The sequence below is a fragment of the Hemicordylus capensis genome, chromosome 1, assembly GCF_027244095.1.
Source record: "Hemicordylus capensis ecotype Gifberg chromosome 1, rHemCap1.1.pri, whole genome shotgun sequence".
Classification (NCBI taxonomy): Eukaryota; Metazoa; Chordata; class Lepidosauria; order Squamata; family Cordylidae; genus Hemicordylus; species Hemicordylus capensis.
Window position 1 is genome coordinate 76,387,370 of NC_069657.1, and position 19,057 is coordinate 76,406,426.

At 43.8% G+C, this 19,057-nt stretch overlaps 1 protein-coding gene across 21 annotated transcripts in view; it reads right to left on the reverse strand.

Moving 5' to 3' along the window:
- Positions 1-19,057, reverse strand: part of RGS6 (regulator of G protein signaling 6) — a 390,873-nt gene that overhangs the window by 89,419 nt on the left and 282,397 nt on the right. For all 21 annotated transcript variants that reach the window (XR_008308931.1, XR_008308962.1, XR_008308953.1 and 18 more), the window contains 5 exons: positions 13,714-13,790; positions 9,009-9,090; positions 3,679-3,753; positions 1,780-1,878; positions 1,288-1,349 (listed from right to left, as the gene is read on the reverse strand). Coding sequence is in view for 17 of the 21 variants with exons in the window: in XM_053256820.1 (XP_053112795.1) it covers positions 1,288-1,349; positions 1,780-1,878; positions 3,679-3,753; positions 9,009-9,090; positions 13,714-13,790 (395 nt within the window). In the remaining 4 variants the exon portion in view is untranslated. The remainder of the gene's footprint in view (positions 1-1,287; positions 1,350-1,779; positions 1,879-3,678; positions 3,754-9,008; positions 9,091-13,713; positions 13,791-19,057) is intronic.

Here is a 19,057-nt window from a genome sequence, read left to right on the forward strand (position 1 = left end):
GGACCAACAAACGGAAGTACTTTTTCACACAACGCGTGATCCACTTGTGGAACTCTCTGCTACAGGATGTGGTGACAGCCAACAACCTGGATGGCTTTAAGAGGGGTTTGGATAACTTTATGGAGGAGAGGTCTACCAATGGCTATCAGTTGGAGGGCTGTGGGCCACCTCCAGCCTCAAAGGCAGGATGCCTCTGAGTACCAGTTGCAGGGGAGTAACGGCAGGAGAGAGGGCACGCCCTCAACTACTGCCTGTGGTTTCTAGCGGCATCTGGTAGGCCGCTGTGCGAAACAGGATGCTGGACTAGATGGGCCTTGGGCCTGATCCAGCAGGGCTGTTCTTATGAAACCTAAAAAGGCCCATCAAAACAAAACAACTAAACTGGCCTTCTAAAAGTTTCCCTCAGGATGGGAGCCACCTCTAAGAAGATGCATAGGGATAACAATTTTGCCTCTGATGTTGGTGGCAACCATAACATGACCCAGATCTCAATCCTCAGAAGTTCATAGATGATAATTGCATTTCTTCCATTAGTTAAAACAGAACATACAGTGAAGGACTTCAGCTGAAAGAATATCTGAGTAAGGATGTAAGGAGTAAGGAGCAAGGAGCAACTGGTTCAAGCTCGAACTGGACCGGCCCATCAAAAAGAGGGCCTAGTCTGAGCTCAAGCCGAACCAGTTTGGAACTGGTTCAACCAGTTCTAGTGCTTGTAAAGAGGAATTCGGTAAGGATTCGCCTTTACAAGCACTGCAGGGGAACTCTAAAAGCAAAGTGTGCCATCGAGTCGAATTCGACTCCTGGTGCTCACAGAGCCCTGTGGTTTTCTTTGGTATAATACAGGAGAGGTTTACCATTGCCTCCTCCCACTCAGTATGAGATGATGCCTTTCAGCACCTTCCTATATTGCTGCTGCCTGATATAGGTGTTTCCCATAGTTTGGGAAACATACCAGCAGGGAGTCAAACTGGCAACCTCAAGCAAGTTCTCCCCTGTCCACACCCAAGTGAGCTCTCTCCCGTCCATTTCAGGCAGTGTTTGCTGCCTGACAGCCTTTATTTCCCTTTCTCTCTTTCCAGCAAGACCCAAGCCCGGGTCACATCATGTAAAAGGAGATGTGACCCAGGCTTGGGATAGCCTGAGCGAGTTCTCCCCCATTCATTTCAGGCAGTGCTTGCTAGCTGACAGCATTTATTTCTCTTTCTGTCCCTCGCTGGAGAGAAAGGCCTTATCAACTTTCAAGAGAAGCATTCTAACCATTATTATAATGTCAATAAGGAAGCTTACCTTTCTGCTACTTTAGACATTTTTAAACAGTGTCTGTCTATTTGCACATTCAGAAATGTTATCTGGAAAAAAAATGAAAACAACTGTTAGCACGGTAAGTGTACAGTATGTAATTAATATAGTTAATATAGTTACATCACTTATATTATTTTTGTGCTTTTAATGACTTATGCTTCTAATGACTTTTAAGTATGACAATATACTTAAATATGCTATCTCCCATCCAAAATTTTGTGTGCACTCTGATGTGCATTTAGAGTTACTTGTACATGTTTCCCCATGAGGAGGACATCGCTCAGTGGTAGAGCCTGTGACTTGCATACTGAAGGTCTCGGCTTCAATCCCTGGTGCCTTCAAGACTGGGAAAGATCCTTTGCTGTTGAAAACCCTGGACAGATGTTGCCGGCCAGCATAGTTAATACTAAAGTAGATGGACCAATGGTCTAACTCAGCGTAAGGAAATTTCTTATGTTAAAAAAGCAGATTACTTACTTGTTTTCGGACATCTTCTTTTGTTGTTTTTCGAACTGGTTGGGAGGGCATATGTACAGGGCTTTGTGACTGGCAATCTTCTGCAACCCCATATACTGACTGTAATAAACAGGCCAGATTATTATTATAGTACACAAAATATCAGATTATGGTTTCAAGCAATGGAATTGTTTGCTATGCGTTTTAGAATGAAACACACCCCTTGTAACCCACTTCCTTCCTCCTCCTGCAGTTTCTCCTGCTTGTAAGAATTTAGACTGTAAGTGCCTCAGAGCAGGGATCTGTCTTTTAAAGATTATTTTATTACATAAAGCACCACTGTGCAGTAAGAATGATGTATAAATGCTACAGGGGCATAGCTAGGGGAGAGGGAGCCCATGTTTGCCTGTCTCCATGGCGGCCCCCTGGGGTGAGGGAGATAGATAATGAAGAAAATAGGGAGGGGTGGAGCTGGGGGCCCCAGGTTCTTTGAACCCATCTGCTCAATTATAATTATGCGCCAGAAATGCTACATAATCGTAACACGTCAAAAAAATAAGTTGTTTCTGTCCTCTTTACTGAGGTAGAGAAAGTATGTGAAGCAGGCCTCACTCAGTGAGCTCTTGGTTTGGGGCACTGGCAATGTGATGGAGGGCAAGAGGCATGCCCAATTCTAGGGGTGTGCATGGACTGCATTGGAGCGCTGGTTCGGCATGGGGAAGGGAGCGGGAGCTTTAAGAAAGAGGAGAAAGGTCCTTACTCGCTCTCTGCCACCCCATGCAGCTTCCTGCTGGGGCAGCGCTCAGCTCAAGTACCCTTGTGTGACGCCAGCATGCACATGGCATCTGCGCATGCGCAGGTACCATTTGCATGGCCTGCATGGTGTTCTTGACTTTGCAAATGGTGCGGATGCCATGTGCCCGCTGGTGTCACATGGGGGTATTTGGGATGAGTGCTGCCCCAGCAGGAAACTGCAGGGGTGGCAGAGAGCAGGTAAGGACCTGCTCTCCTCTTTCTTAAAGCTCCCGCTCCCCTCCCCGCACCAAGTGAGTGCTTGAACCACAGTTAGTGCGCACCCCAACCCAATTCTACCACACATAGAGGAGCAACAGTGCTGGGAATGGATGAAAAAATGTCTTCAAGTCCCCCTGATGGAAATGGAATCTCATGCCAATTAGCTAACAACTGCCATACAGCTCACAGCATGCAGCTCACAGCAATTCTATTTCTACAAACAACAGAAATATGCACATTGGAATGAAAACCCTAGGGGTTTTTTTCTGGGGGGCAGGGGCAGAATCTAATAGGTACTCTGCAAGCATCATGGTTCTAAAAGCCTACATATATGAAAAGTCTGAAAACTGAGACTTAGAATTGATGGGTGATCCACCAAGAAGACCAGAGTGTCTAATTCTAATTCAGTCTCCTCCTAACTATGAACTAAACATCTTACAGAATATATTAATACACTGCATCTTGCTCAAAGGTATGTGTAAGTGTGTATTGCGTGTATTGTGTGTAAGTGTATTGTGTGTGCGCACACACACTCTCGGAGCACACTCCAATACAGGGGTGGGAAAACCTGGCCTTCCAGCTTTTGCTGAACTACAACTTCCATCACCCCGAGTCACAAGTTATTATGGGTGAGGATGAGAGAAAAGCATACACACAATAAGAGAAAAATTAATTTGATGTCAGTAAACAAGGCATATAAAAATAGCAATGTTTACATACAGAGTTCTGAGGCAATAGGGTGTTGCTCTTTTCCGTTAGTATAGGTATAAAATAGTCCAATACAGATATTGTGGACCACAAAACTGTATATAAGAAGAAAATCCAAGAAAACGTTTTCCAATTTGCATTTGAAGGTAAGGCATGGTTTTGAAGTTAACTTTGGGGTGGGGTGGGGGTAAGTCTTGCCTTTTTGACCCTCTGTGGATTTTTCATTCGGCGACACTTTCTGATGTCCATCTCTGTTGTGTTCACACAGCCCGGCTGAGAAAGATACATGTATAAGATTACCAGTTGTATTTAATGTTCATGCTGCCTTTGCTTTCCAAAATCCAGTAATTGCAGATACTGACTTATGCAGTTAGAATACTAAAATGCTATAAGAACGGTTGGGAATTGATTTAAAATTGCAAGTGGTCATTTAAATGATTGGGCACAATCTAGCACAAATTAGTAATGCCGTTCATATGCTGTCCATGGCATTTGCCCACTTTGCATGGAGAAAGTTCCCCCTTTACCATGCAAATGATTTAATGTCCCAGCAGGTGCTGTATGCCAATGTCTAATTGTGCAGAGGCTGTGAGCATGTGATTTCTCCCCTTTTGAGGTAGAGAAATTTTTCATGCAAGGTCTTTGTGCAATGGAGGCACTGACATAGGGCACCTGGCTCCTATTTTCCATCATTTGGACAATGCAGGGTATTTGCGCAATCACAGTATGATGTTGCTAGTAGTGGATGAGCTAAATTCCTTAAGGCTCACTGACAAGTGGAATATAGTGGTAGCTTCAGACTACAGTAAACAGCATCATCATCTGCTACATCAAAGAGGCAGCCAGACTGAACTTGTTTGCACAAAAACTTATGAACTACTTCATTAAAGTTCTTTTCAATTGAGCCACAGAAGTTTAGAATGCCAGACTGGGCCTTGGTTCAGATCCTTATCCATACACAAAACTCACTGGGTGATCTTGAGTGAGTCACTTCCTCCTGACCTATTCTACCTTACCAGGTTATTGGGAAAATAAAATGGGTGAGGGCCAGCATATACAACTGCTTGGAAGGGTGATGAAAATGTAATGAAATAAATAAAACGTTACAGCCCTATTCCCCCCCGCCCCACAATCTCGTTTCAAAAGCATCTTCCAGAGCTATGGAGTATATGCTTGGGAGGGAGTGTGGGCGGAGATAATATTTGCACTGCTTCATGAAAACTAAGCACAAGCCCAAACTGATTAATGCCCAGATTTGTAACATTATGATCCAAGCTCTGTCACTTGTAGTGCATAATCCAAGCACTGTCACTTGTAAATAGTTTGTAACACAAGCTTTAAAAAAACCAAAACCTACAGGTGCATTGATAAATTCCTTTGCATAAACCAGGCCTGATTATGTGTTTTGCAATTGTCATTTTCAAGGTTTAACTACAGTAATCCCTCGACCTACGAACTACTCGACATCCGATGTTTTCGAGTTACGAGCGACAAAAAAGACCGGAAGTAGTTGCCGGTTTAGATTCAGCTTACTCGACCTACGAATTTTTAGATGCAGTTTCCTTGACTTACGAATGTTTCCAGACTTCCGTGGTGCGCTCTTCGACTTACGAAAATTTCGACCTCCGAACGTGCGTTCGGAATGGATTAATTACGTAAGTCGAGGGACCACTGTATTCCTGCTTCTTCTTGCCGTGACGGTTTCTCGCTAGTAGCTAAGAAGTGTCTTGGTTATATTTCTTCATAATTGATTAAGCATGTAATTGATTAATAAGTGGGTAAGCATAATTGATTAAGCATGTGATCTTAATAGGTGAGCCAAAGCACAACAAATATAAAACAGAGTAATAACAATTAAAACAATTTCACAGAATAAAAAGTTAAACAATTTTATGGAATAAAAACAAGTTTACAATTTAAAATTAATTTCAGTTAAAAGCCTGAGTAATAGGTGTGTCTTGACGGTCTACCTAAAAACAAACAGGGATGGAGATGCTCTTATCTTGACAAGGAGCTTATTCCAAAGCCCCAGGGCAGCCACAGAGAAGGCCCAGTCCTGAGTCTCCACCAAACGAGTTGGGTGGCAACTGTAACCAGACTTCTTCAGATGATCTCAATAGGTGACAAAGTCTGACAAAGAAGACGCTCTCTTAAGTACCCTGGACCCAAGTCATTCAGGGCTTTATAGGTAATAACCAGCACTTTGTATTTTGCTCGGAAACATTGGCAACCAGTGCAGTTCTTTTAAAATCAGTGTTATATGGTCCCTTCAGGTTGTCCTAGAGACCAGTCTGGCTGCCACATTCTGCACCAACTCCAGTGCACGTACAGTGTCTATGTACAAAAGCAGCCCCAAATGAGTGCATTACAGTAGTCAAGCCTGGAGGTTACCAGCATATGCACCACTGTTTTAAGGTCATTTACCTCTAGACATGGGTGCAGATGACATATCAGCCAAAGCTGATAAAAAGTGTTCTTGGCCACTGCTTCAACCTGAGAAACCAGAGAGTGTTTTGGATCCAGGAGCACTCTCAATTTATGTACCTGATCTTTCAGGGGATATGTAACCCAGAAGAGGAAGATCTAAACCAGCTCTTGGGTCCCTACTCCACCCACCACAGTCAATACCACCATCTTATTCGGATTCAACTTCAGTTTGTTATCCTTCATCCAGCCCATTACCACCTCCAGGCAGTCATTTAAGGAAGTTATGCCATTTCCTGATGAGGTCGACATAAAGAAATAGATCGGGGTGTCATCAGCATATTGATAACATCCTGCACCAAAATCCAGATGATCTCTCCCAGCAGATTCATGTAGATGTTAAAGAGCACTGAAGGCAGCATGGAGCCTTGTGGAACTCCATAGTTTAGTTTTTGCTCTGCAGAGCAGCAATCTCTGGAATTTCCCAGAGAGGTAGGAATGGAACCACTGTAAAACAGTGCCACCCAATCCCACCTCCCTCAGGCGATCCAGAAGGATACCATGGTTGATGGTATCAAAAGCCACAAAGAGATCCAAAAAGATCAGCAGAGTCACACTCCCTCTGTCAACAGCCAATTGGAGATCATCCATCAGGCCAATGAAGGCATTCTCAACCCCATAGCCCCCCTGAAAGCCAGTTTGAAATGGGTCTCGATAATCTGTGTCATCCAAAACTGCCTGGAGCTAAGAGACTACCATCCACTCAGTCACCTTGCCCAACCATGGAAGATTGGAAATGGGTCTGTAATTAGCTAACTCCAATGCAGGTTTCTTCAAATAAGGTCTAATAATAGTCTCCTTTAGACAAGGAGGCATCCTGCCCTCCCTCAGAGAAGCATTTGTAATATTTACCAGACCCTCTCTGATAATACAATTAAGAGGTTAAATAAGCCAAGTTGGGCAAGAGTCAAGAGAACAGGTAGCAGAATGTACAGCCTGAAGCAGTTTGTCCACATCCTCAGGAGTTACAAACTGAAAACGATCCAATCTCATTGGACAAGAGTTGTTGCTGAGCATCTCCACAGTAAACTCTGCAGTAACTGTGGAATCCAGTTTGGCCCAAATATGAGAGATTTTATTAGTTCTTTTATTTTAAAAGTCATTGAAGACCTCACAGCAAGGGACTGATGGTTCTAAGTTGACATTCAAGGGGGAGGGGGCACATACTAGCCCCCTCACAACCCTAAACAACTCTGCCGGATGTGAATTTGCAGAAGCAATGTGGGCAGATAAGGGCTGCTTCTTTGCTGCCTGCACTGCCAGAGCATAGATCTTCACATATGCTCAGTGTTGTGATCTGTCAAGTTTGTGCCAAATCTTCCTCCGCTTGTGTTCTAGTTGTCTACCTTACCGCTTTAGCTCCCGTAGTTCTTTCAAATACCACGGGGCTGATTTTGAAACATGTCCGAGAGGACCCTTTAAGAGTGATTGTATCTACTGCTGTAGTGATTTCATTATTCCATGTTTGCACCAGAGCATTGACAGAATCACTAACAGAGCCAACTCCAAACCCTTCCAAGGCTTCTTGGAATCCTATTGCATCCAATAACTTTCTCAGGTGCTAATAGTTCCTTCACCCTTGCATGAACTGAAAATAAGAATGAAATATAATTCAAACTCTTCTGGGAAAACCTCCCAGGGTGGACAGCAATAATCAAATACAAGAATAAAACTGATAAAATTACAGTATAAAAAACAAAAGAGGACCAGCAACCAAACAAAGAGGACCAGCTAAAGTCTGCAGTTAAAAGCTTTCCAGAATAAGAAGGTTTTCAATGCTTACTTAAAAGCAGAGAAGGGAGGGGCATGATGGATATCATTCAACAATAAAAAAAATTCAACAATAAACAAATAAATAAACAAATAAATAAAATATCCCTGGGGGAAGAATTCAAAACAATTTCAGACTTGTATCCTCCTGCTATACCACAGTAGAAAGATCCAAGAATCTGGGTTAAGCACTTAAATATGCTATTAGCTGCAATGCTTATTAATGCTCAGTGATGCAACATCCAATAATCTATCACTTTATTCTTAAATTTGTAAGTAAATAATCACCCAAATTAAGAAATAAATGCAGATACATGCAGACAGAGAGATGGCAGAAGATGGTTCCTGTCTGCCAACTACGATTAGGGGGGAAAGGCAGACTCCATTTTGTATTTTTACCACCATTTTGGGCTCCAACATTCTGAAATTTAAATGAAAAAATTCCCTAAATCCCTAAATCATATCCTCTAATTCTGATCCAATGTAGGCTTCCCTATTTTGGATCTGAACTATTTTTAGATATCCTCTGAGATGGCTACTATCAGACCACTTTCAATATCTGAAAATGCACAGGGTGAATGCTTAGACAATGTTTCTTTCAATGCCTTAAGCACATGCTTACATTCTCTCATTGAAATCGATGAGCTTTGGGTGGATTATGCTCCTAGAACCTATTGTGTGACACTGCCAATTTGAATAATTTGTTGCATGCACCTGACCTGCTATCCTCGCCACCAACACCTGGGAATAAATTTAGGCACAATAATAGCACGATACTGTATTGCTGAAAAATGGACTGGTTTAAAGATATGAACATTTTCCCATGGCAAGTTGTCACACAGCAGAATAATTACGTGGAAGAAAAGTACAGAATATGGAATAGAAAACTGTTCATAGAGCAAGCGGAGATTTTGTATCCCTTCTCCCTTTTTCCATTCCTTATCTACACCCTTTGGTATTAAATGTGTGTTCTGAAATGATACTGTATGGAAGGAATTGTACAAATTCAGCAGATGAGCCACACAATGAGAAGCAACATTTTAAAAAACCAAAAACTAGCACAATTGCTGCCTGTGAATGCAAAATAGTACAATTTTTATGAGAGCTTTAAAGTGAAATTGACAATAGGTATAGGGATTTTTCAAAAGCAACAAGAAACAATAGCAGTTATTCTTCATGCAAAAGCATCCACCCACATCCAGAAGGAAGAAATTCCTGAGTGGTTACTCAGTTAATCCTCTAGCAAAAGAGCAAAAAATTAAAAAAAATCTCACCACTGGCCTATGGACGTCCCAGAAGGCTCTTTCTTGACTGTCCAAAATTTTTCTCTCTGTTTTATCTTTCTTTCTGTCTATTCTGAAACAAACAAGAACAGGTCACACATGTAAACTGCACCAATAGGAGAGGTCAGATCAACCCACAGTCTGGAATTCAAGGCATGCACAAAACAAAAACAAATCCCTCTCTTCCCGATAGATTGTGGTAGACAGGTTCCTAGACTTCCTGGAACATTTATGCTAACTCCACACCCAAAATATCATACTCACATTCTCCTGTTATGTGGGTTTGTATGTACAATGCATTATTAAGCCATGTCTGTGATACTAATAGGGAAGTGAAGAAGGGAGGTAGCTTAGTGGTAAAAGACATGCTTTGCATGCAGAATGTCCTAGGCATTCCCAGCTAAGGTTGGCAAACATCCCTATCTGAAACCCCGCCAGACAGAACTGCTGCCAGACAGTACTGAACTAGATGGGCCTATGGTCTGGCTCAGTTATAAGGGAGCAATATATTATCAATTACTGTGTTTCCATTCAAATAGCTCAGTGTCTGCTTTTAATCTACAGCTTGAGATTATTCATTAGAGATAAGCAAGCATTTATTGGGGACTAAATGCAGCCTATCCTTAGAGTAACATGAGGACTGATGGGAAATCAGGGGTGAATCTCACAGAATACAATGCTCTAGATGGATTTTGTTGTGGCTATATTACATCTGGGATTAGAGCAAATGCTATTAGGAAATGGGACCCCCTGAACACTCCTTGGAGTCCCTACAGAGGTGCTCAGTCCAGTCTTGCCTATGTCTGAGAGAGCACAGGAAGGAATCCGTGTTTATCACTGAAGCGAAGAGTAGCCTAAGGAGGCAGCTAGGGAGGAAGTGCTGCCGCAGCATCCTACCCCATGGGAGCTCAGACTGGGTATCCTGACACCTCAAGAAATGCTTCCTGCACAGGGAGTCTAAAGCTCTCCTGAGACTCCCAAGCCAAGGCAGATATGGCTGTCCTCCCATTCCTGCACATTCTTACATTCTTGACCTAGGCACTAAAGCCATGCAATCATGCCTCCCGGATCCTTCTAAACCTTAGAGTGAACAAGCCAAAATCCCTACAGCCAACATTTTATTTCCAAGATAATCCCATCTTCCTGTCTAGCTATTCTGAAGCCCATTGTCCTCCACTAGAGATCACCCCCAGTAATCATTAATCCAGAGGGGCACTGATTTAGTGTCTTTTTACCCTATAAAACTGACCAGCCAAAAGCCCCCAAACAACACAGTCTTTGAGATCCATCCAGGAGACAATGACCCTCTGTTTTTTCCATCATCGCACCCCATTTTCTCCACGGAGCACCCAGCTTCTCTTCACATTGGACAGGTGAATACAGGGAGAGCGATTTTTTCTCCCCAACTCCCCTTTCCTTTCCCTGGGTATGTGAGTGTTTGAGTGCTTATGGTTTTATTGGGCTAGGTTAGAAGGTTTTTATTGAGATATATTTTTCACCAGAGAAAGCAGGGAGAGCAGTCCCTACAGGGACCCCAATCTTTAGGATCTACTCAAAGACTGCGCGCTCATGAGAGAAAAGGTCCACTGCCAGGCAGAAAACAGAGGAAAGCATGCAGCAATCCTGGTCTGAATTCCGTATTATGATAACATAAGGCAAGTTTTAGGCAGTATAGAAATATTTTAAAGGTATGTATGTATGTGCCGGTGAGAAGATCGCCCTCTCATGAGAGAGCAAGTCACAGCAGGGTTAAGAGACTCAGACTATATGCCCAAGTAAGTGTGAATTCTAGCCAGCTTCTTCCACCAGGGGTACTTGCAAGGTGTGCCTCCTGGTATAGGTGGCAATAGCCTCAGTTTCCCCTTCGTGCCTCTCTTGGTCTTTTGCTTGTTCTCCGGATTGGCCCCTCCTCCCCCGCCCCCTGCCAAAATTGTGCAGGTTTCTCCTCTTCTCTCCCTCGGTCTCTTGCCAGTTCTCTTGGCCAGCTTCTCCTTCCTCCTTCACCCAAACCCTTTCGGATCTCTTCCCTCCCTACTTCCCATCTCTTGGTTGGTTCTTATACGTCCCCTCCCGCTTGCTCTCTCCTGGCTTTGCCAGGTACTTTTCACTAGGCTCCTTGTGCTGTGCAGATCACCCACCACTACTCCCCTTCCCCAACGGTAAATTCTCATCCAGCAACAATATAGCAGAGGTGAAGTATAGCAGAGGTGAAGTAGAGGTTAATGATGAACATCTACACTTATCACTATGTTTGACACTGACTAATGCAGCTCATTTAATGATGCCTGAGGCTTTGGGAATGCTCAATGGAATGAGGGTAGAGTCTTATAACAGGGAAGCCATCAGATGAAAGTGGTCAGAAACAGGGAAATAAAGATGTGTGGGGGTGGGTGGGTGGGGCTTCATTCCAGTTTATCTGCTCAAAATAGCAGTAGTATAAAAATGAACAGTACAATCAAATGAAATCTAAAAGCTTTCCCACATTAATAAGATTATTTTTGCTGCCAGGGACAGGAGTAAATTGCTTTATTTTAATTAGTGCCATAGCACTTCTTGTTTTTATGCCAGGGTTAGGATTCCACCAATTTTACTTAGCTTTGGTAACCACACCAAAATCTGTTGTCACCAGCACCTTGCCTCTCCCTTCAACACAAACCTATGCATCTTCATTCAGAAGTAAGTTCTATGTGGCTTACTCCTAGTTAAATGTGCAATATGATTGCAGCCTTAGGACCTGGGCTTGTGCTGTGCCCCACCCCATAAAGTGAGGAGCAATCTCCTACTCTTCTATTAGGGGAGTTGGGTGGTCAGGAATTGTCTCAGCAGTTGGGTTCCTTTGGGCGTGGATGGTGCCCCAAGTACATCTGCAGTCTACGGCACAGCCCATATGACCTGCCCCATTCTCCATGCCAGAGCCAGAGGTAAAGACTGAGGCTTGTTAGGGACTCTGGGACATTGCATCTGCTTGCCACCAAGTTGGCCAGCCCTAGCCTTCCTTGCTAGCTTGGAAATTGAGAGAGGGGCATGGATCTGCTGCATAGCTATGCAGGGACTATGATCCATGCCCTCATCAAGCTGGAGAGAAAGGTGGGGATCCTCTTGTCACCTCTGCCAGAAGGCTATGGGACATTTGTCATGACATGGGTGATGAGCAGAACCCTGCTAGGGCTGCAAATTTTAAAATCAGTAGGTTAATAATCTTCAAACTCAAGCGGGCCAATTGGTGGGTGTTAATTTTAAATATGGAAGGCTATCAGTTAAGGACACATATTTCATTTATCAAGCCTATTTTTGGTGTGATGCATTACTAAGATAATTAAAAAGAATTATTTTCAATATGGTAACAGAAAATAAAATTTTAAAGATGGCCTCTCTCTAGGAAGGGAGTGGCCATTTTTGTTCAGCAAGCTGTAAGCCTTCTCATTTCCTTCACAGTGTTCCCTCTAAACAGGGATTCCCAGATTTTGTTGACTACAACTCCAATAATCCCCAAGCAGAGGTGCTCGAACCCCCAGACCTTGTGGCCCCGTCCACAGCCTCCAAGGTCCGGTGGGGGGGCTCCAAATATCCGGGTGGCCTCTTACTGCTACCCTGTGCCTGCCTGCAGCGGCAAACCTACATATGTTTTTTTAAATCAAAGCCACCATGTGGCAGAGGGGTGGCTGCCGGCGAGGGGTTAGCCGAGCAGTCGACCTCCTCTCCCCACCCCCACCCCAGGGGCAACTGCTGGGCATGTCTTCTCGGCCCAGAGGCTGTAGTGAACTGCGAGGCGCAGTTTACTACAGCCACTGGGCTGAGAGGACATGTCCAGCGGTGCTCCTCTTTCTGCCGTTGCCGGTGGTGGGGGGGGGAGAGGAGGAGGTCGACTGCACAGCTCCCACCCCCCGGCAGCCACCCCTCAGATTTGCGGCGGCTTTGATTTAAAAAACACACACATAGGTTTGCCAATCACCAGAAGCCCCCAATAGCAGGTTTTGGGGGCCTCGCGGAGTGGGGGGGGGCGCTTGCAGAAGGGCTGGTCTGGGCCCGAAAATCACTTAGGTGTTCCCCTGTCCCCAAGCAAAAGCCATTGCGGTTGGGGATTCTGGGAGCTGTAGTCAACAACATCTGGAAATATCTGTTAGAGGGAACACTGGTCCTTCAATATCTCAAAAAGGCACCTATCTTTCAGTTTTGTAAAATGTAAAACCATTTCATTAGTTCACCAATTAAAAAGGAGATGATGGCTTTTTAACACTGATTTATAATTATACATTTCCCCTGATAGGGATCAGTTCAAACATTCTTACCTGCTCCTCTTATGAAAAAGGCACAAATAATACTTCTGCATGAGAGCACTTTCCTTGCTGGGTAGCGTGTGTGTGTGTGTGTGCACGCATATCATTTGAATTCTATTGGCCTAAATTGTGTGAAGTGTCTTCCTGCTAGAGCTGCACAGTCTTGGCAGCTGATGACACAATTAGCCTAGAGATTCTTGTGAATTGGGCCATCTGTGTGATGGTAAGCAGGTTTTCAGCGCCATGGTTCCTGCATGGGATGCAGCCACATGGAAGTATTTTCCAGAAGTTTCTATATTGCAAGGGGAAGGGAATATAACCCTGAAGCACAAGCTTTAATAAGGAATTGTTGATGTTAACCCATTCTCTCCCCAAGCCCTCAGTTACTCATTTGGCTTGTTGGAACTGCAAACCCTTACTTCACTTGTGCTTCTGCTTGCATAAAGATGAATTCCCACTTTCTTGCAAAAGCTCTCTGTAGTCTTGCTAAGTTCTCCTGATGAGAGAGGAAAGAAGAAAAAACATCAGTTATCAGTTTAGAATGTGTGCTTATCCCATCAGTCATATAAATGTGAGAAGTTGGTGAGTCACAAACTGACCAAAAAGAAAAAGAGTTAAGAATGGAATTTACATTCAGTAACAAAGCAAAAGACCTGGAAACATAACTTTCTTTTGTATTAATGGTGCACACTCTATGCTCACATATTCCCTTACTGTACTTTTTCAAAATGCTTTGGCTGCAGCCTGTTTGCTTCATATAGGGAACTCCTGTGTTATCGATGCCAGTGGTATGTATACATAAGGTATCATCTCATCAAAGTGAAGTACTCTTGTAGTCCAACTGATTTCAACAGGAAAGATTCAAATCAGAGGTAATTTTGGAGCCTGGACTTAAAGGCCTTTTGCCACAAGACAAGGTGCAATTTTTAGAATAAATTCTGCATAATATACTTCCCACTGACCTGCACATACTACATTCTGCAGCCCTGCTACTTTCCCCTCTCCTACTCTCCCCCACAGGGGGACTGGACTTTGGACCAGAATGGGACTTAAAAATGCCTAACATTGGCTGAACTGTGCTCATACTATTTATCTATTATGTGCATGTGCATGTGGTTTCCCATATTCCTCATTCTTTTCTTGTGCATCAGTCAAATGACCTAGTATGCTACAGAAATGTCAGCATAGGATAATCGTTTCAGGGATTCACTATCTCATCTAAAGTGATGTATTAACTTGTGTGGGAACCATATCTGGCTCAGCAACCAGAGTGGGCTACATATGGAATTAAGTCAGTTAAGGGACACATCCATAATGTGTCAAAATGCACAGCCTGCATGCCTTTGTATAGACTTCAATTGAAAAAGGAATAATAGAAGATAGACAGAAAAGTAAAGAACTTGTAAGTGCAAGAATGCAGGCACAGAAACAGAAAAATGGAAGTAGCAATTAAGGAAAGAAATGCAGAAATGAAAGAATACAAGCTGTAATAATATGTTCAATTTTTTTCTTTGAAACCATAGGAATTACACCATGCTTCAAAAGTAAGCTCTCCAGTCTAAAGAGAAGTCACGACTAAATCCATAAAATGCTCTTGTCTTTAATTAACCAGGCAAATGTAGAATGTTGATATGATTGCTCATCATGTGAGCTATGTGCTTGAAGAAAATGAAAGATGATCTAATTGTCTGCCATTGTCTGATGATTATCACTCTCAATAGGCCCTGGAGTACCGTATTTAGAGCCATGCCTTCTCTGCATGTATACCAGAGCGTGGCTGCTTGTGCTGAATGGCCCTTTTGTTGCTTCATAAAGATCCTTTATATCTAGTGCAATTGACTTGCTGATAGGAAGCAACGATTTATAACTGAATTTATAAATAACAAAGGTGGAAATGGGTGGGAGTGAAAACACTGAGAAAATTATAGTACAGCATGTGAAGATTTTTATATACCATAGTTTGTGACTTGAGACAACTGGCAGTTCTGCATGGGCTGCAGAGATGTGACATGTATCTGCTTAGTAAGCTAAATGGAGCTCTGAGCTAGAAGAAATCAACACGGAAGATAATGGGAATTGCCATAGTGCAGCAGCTTGAAAGTTTCTGCATTTTAAGCGTTATAATCCTAAGTGACTCCCATGAGTATGTCTTTCCAAGAAGCAGTCCAGATACAGATTTTTCATACTGTCATCCCATACCTAAAGCAAATGAATGGGGAAGCCAACAGGTGCAGCAGCCCAGAGCATGCAAATGTGGTCCATAAGAAGCTTTGGATGGTGGCCAATCCTGTTTATCCTCCCATGTTAGCTGTGAAAATAACCTGGTTCTGTAAAGCCATCAAGAAGGACAATTATCATTCTTCAGTTGAGGATCAATATGAGAAAGAAGAACTTTGTTGGGTCAGACTGCGGGGCCATCTAGATCAGCATCTTGTGTTTAACAGTGGCCAGCCAGATACTTCAGTCCATAAGTAGTGGCCCAACATCTGGTATTCAGAGGTACACTGGAAGTTAGTATCACCACTGGGACTGATAGACATTGGTGTATCTGAGACAACCTAACTGAAAACCAAGGGTGGATCCATTGACAAGACAACCAGAATGGAGAAAGAGGGAACTGGCAGAGAGAATCAATGCGCAGGCTTAATGTATCTCTTTTTCTTCTTGCGTTCCTGTAGAGCACGGGTGGGCAAATTTGGCCCTCCAGCTGTTGTCATAATAAACTGTGACTGGGGGTGATGGGAGTTGTAGTTCAGCAACAGCTGGAGGGCCAAGTTTGCCCACCCCTGCTGTGTAGAGGATCTGTAGGAGCAGAGATAATTCAATTCCAGATTCATCTTTAGGGGACCTGGATGGAGAAGGTTAAAGGTTTCTTGGAATCAGGAGGCAAGCTGGGTCCAGGAGTTAGATTCGAAAGCACAGGTAGCTCTGAGTTTCTTAAAGCCATTCATGGCTGGAGGATCCACAGATTGATCAGAAGCAGTAGCCAGCAATGACTTTCCCCAGAGTTATGTCACAGTATGGAACGGTAGTTATTCTTGGTTTCTTTGGTGAGCAAGAGCCTACCCTATGCCCCTTACCAAGAAAAATAAATAATCAATCCTGCCCATCCAGAAGGGGTACTTTCCCCCAACAACGGTGGCACTTTTTGAATGAGATCCTATACACTAATGCATAGGAAAACTAGAGTAAAGCTCCAATGAAAGAAAAATGAGGGCCACTACCCCACTACCGTGTTTCCCCGAAAATAAGACAGTGTCTTATATTAATTTTAGCCCCAAAAAATGCACTAGGGCAATTAGCGGTACATCAGAAATTACTGCTAGGCCTTACTTTCGGGGTAGATCTTACTTTCAGGGAAACAGGGTAGTTAGGATTATATAAGAAAAGGGAAATGCTCCCTCACTAAGAGGAAACATGAGGCTTGTTCACATGACTGACAGCTGGTAGGAGGAGCATCCAGCCAGGCTACAAGTCCCATGTGTGGTCCCAAGAACTGGTCGTATGTTGGCAAAAATTGAGGTAGGAAGAGCAGGAGGAAGTGATTGTGTGCTGTAGTCCGGGTAGGACAGTGGCAGCCAACCTACCTCGTGTACCCAGCACTGTATCTAGGGTGTGCGGAAAGCATGCCTTGTGCTATCTTACCCAGATCGCGGCTAGCACATGATCACTCCCCCCACCCCGCCTCAATTTTTGCCGATACATGACTGGTTCTTGGGAGCACACATGGGGCTTGGAGCCTGGCTGGATGATGCTCCTACTCAGCTGTTGGTCATGAGAACCAACCACTGTTCCTTCTAAGGTGTGCACATGCTCACAGGTTTTCTGATGTCCGCTCAGTTAATTTTAGATCTTGCTCAGATTGAATTAGGAAGGCCCCACTCTGAATGCATGTGCACACACAGTACCTTGATATTGTTGCCCAGAACAAAACTAATAAGAACGTAAGAACAGCCCTGCTGGATCAGGCCCAAGGAGGCCCATCTAGTCCAGCATTCCGTTTCACACAGTGGCCCACCAGATGCTTCTGGAAGCCACAGGAGGAGTTGAGGGCATGACCTCTCTCCTGCTGTTACTCCCCCGCAACTGGTACCCAAAGGCACCCCACCCTCGAAGCTGGAGGTGGCCTACAGCCCTCCAACTAGTAGCCGTCAATAGACCTCTCCTCCATGAAGTTATCCAAACCCCTCTTAAAGCCATCCAGGTTGTTGGCTGTCACCACATCTCGTGACAGAGAATTCCACAAGTTGATTATGCGTTGTGTGAAAAAGAACTTCCGTTCGCTGGTCCTAAATTTCCTGGCAATCAATTTCATGGGATGACCCCTGGTTCTAGTGTTATGGGAGAGGGAGAAGAATTTCTCTCTATCCACTTTCTCCACACCATGCATGATTTTATAGACCTCTATCATTTCTCCCCTCAGTCGTCTTTTTTCTAAACTAAAAAGCCCCAGGTGTTGTAGCCTAGCCTCATAAGAAAGGTGCTCTAGGCATTTGATCATCTTGGTTACCCTCTACTGCACCTTTTCCAGTTCTACAATGTCTTTTTTTAGATGTGGTGACCAGAATTGTATGCAGTACTCCAGGTGTGGCCACACCATAGTTTTGTATAAGGGCATTAGAATATTAGCAGTTTTATTTTCAATCCCCTTCCTAATGATCCCTAGCATGGAATTGGCCTTTTTTACAGCTGCTGCACATTTAGTCGACACTTTCAACGAGCTGTCCACCACGACCCCAAGATCCCTCTCCTGGTCAGTCACCAACAGCTCAGATCCCATCAGCATATACATGAAGTTGGGGTTCTTCGTCCCAATGTGCATCACTTTACACTTGCCAACATTGAACCGCATTTGCCACTTTGTTGCTCACTCACCCAGTTTGGAGAGATCCTTTTGGAGCTCCTCACAATCCGTTTTGGATTTCATTACCCGAAAGTGTTTGGTATCATCTGCAAATTCAGCCACCTCGCTGCTTACCCCTGCTTCTAGATCATTTATGAATAAATTAAAAAGCACCGGTCCCAGTACAGATCCCTGGGGGACCCCACTTCTTACTTCCCTCCATTGCGAAAACTCTCCATTTATACCTACCCTCTGTTTCCTGTCTTTCAACCAGTTAGCAATCCACACATGTACTTGTCCCCTTATCCCATGACCACTAAGTTTCCTCAGAAATCATTGATGAGGAACTTTGTCAAAAGCTTTTTGGAAGTCCAGGTAGACTATGTCAACTGGATCACCTTGATCCACACACTTGTTGACACTCTCAAAGAACTCCGAAAGGTTGGTAAGGCAAGATTTACCTTTGCGGAACCCATGCTGGTTCACTCCCAGCAGGGCCTGTTCTTCTATGTGCTTTACAATGTTATCCTTGAGGATGCTTTCCATCAATTTTCCTGGAACGGATGTTAAGCTAACTGGCCTGTAATTGCCCGGATCACCCCTGGATCCCTTCTTGAAAATCAGTGTTACATTTGCTACTCTCCAGTCCTCTGGTACAGAACCTGATTGCAGGGATAAGTTATATATTTTAGCAAGGAGGTCAACAATTGCACATTTGAGTTCTTTGAGGACTCTTGGATGGATGCCATCCGGCCCTGGTGATTTTTTAGTTTTCAGTTTTTCCAGACTGTTTAGAACATCATCTCTCATCACTTCTATCTGGCTCAGTTCTTTAGCCACCATCCCTGAAAAGCCTGGTTCAGGAGCAGGTGTATGCTCAGCATGCTCTGCTGTGAAGACGGACGCAAAGAACTCATTTA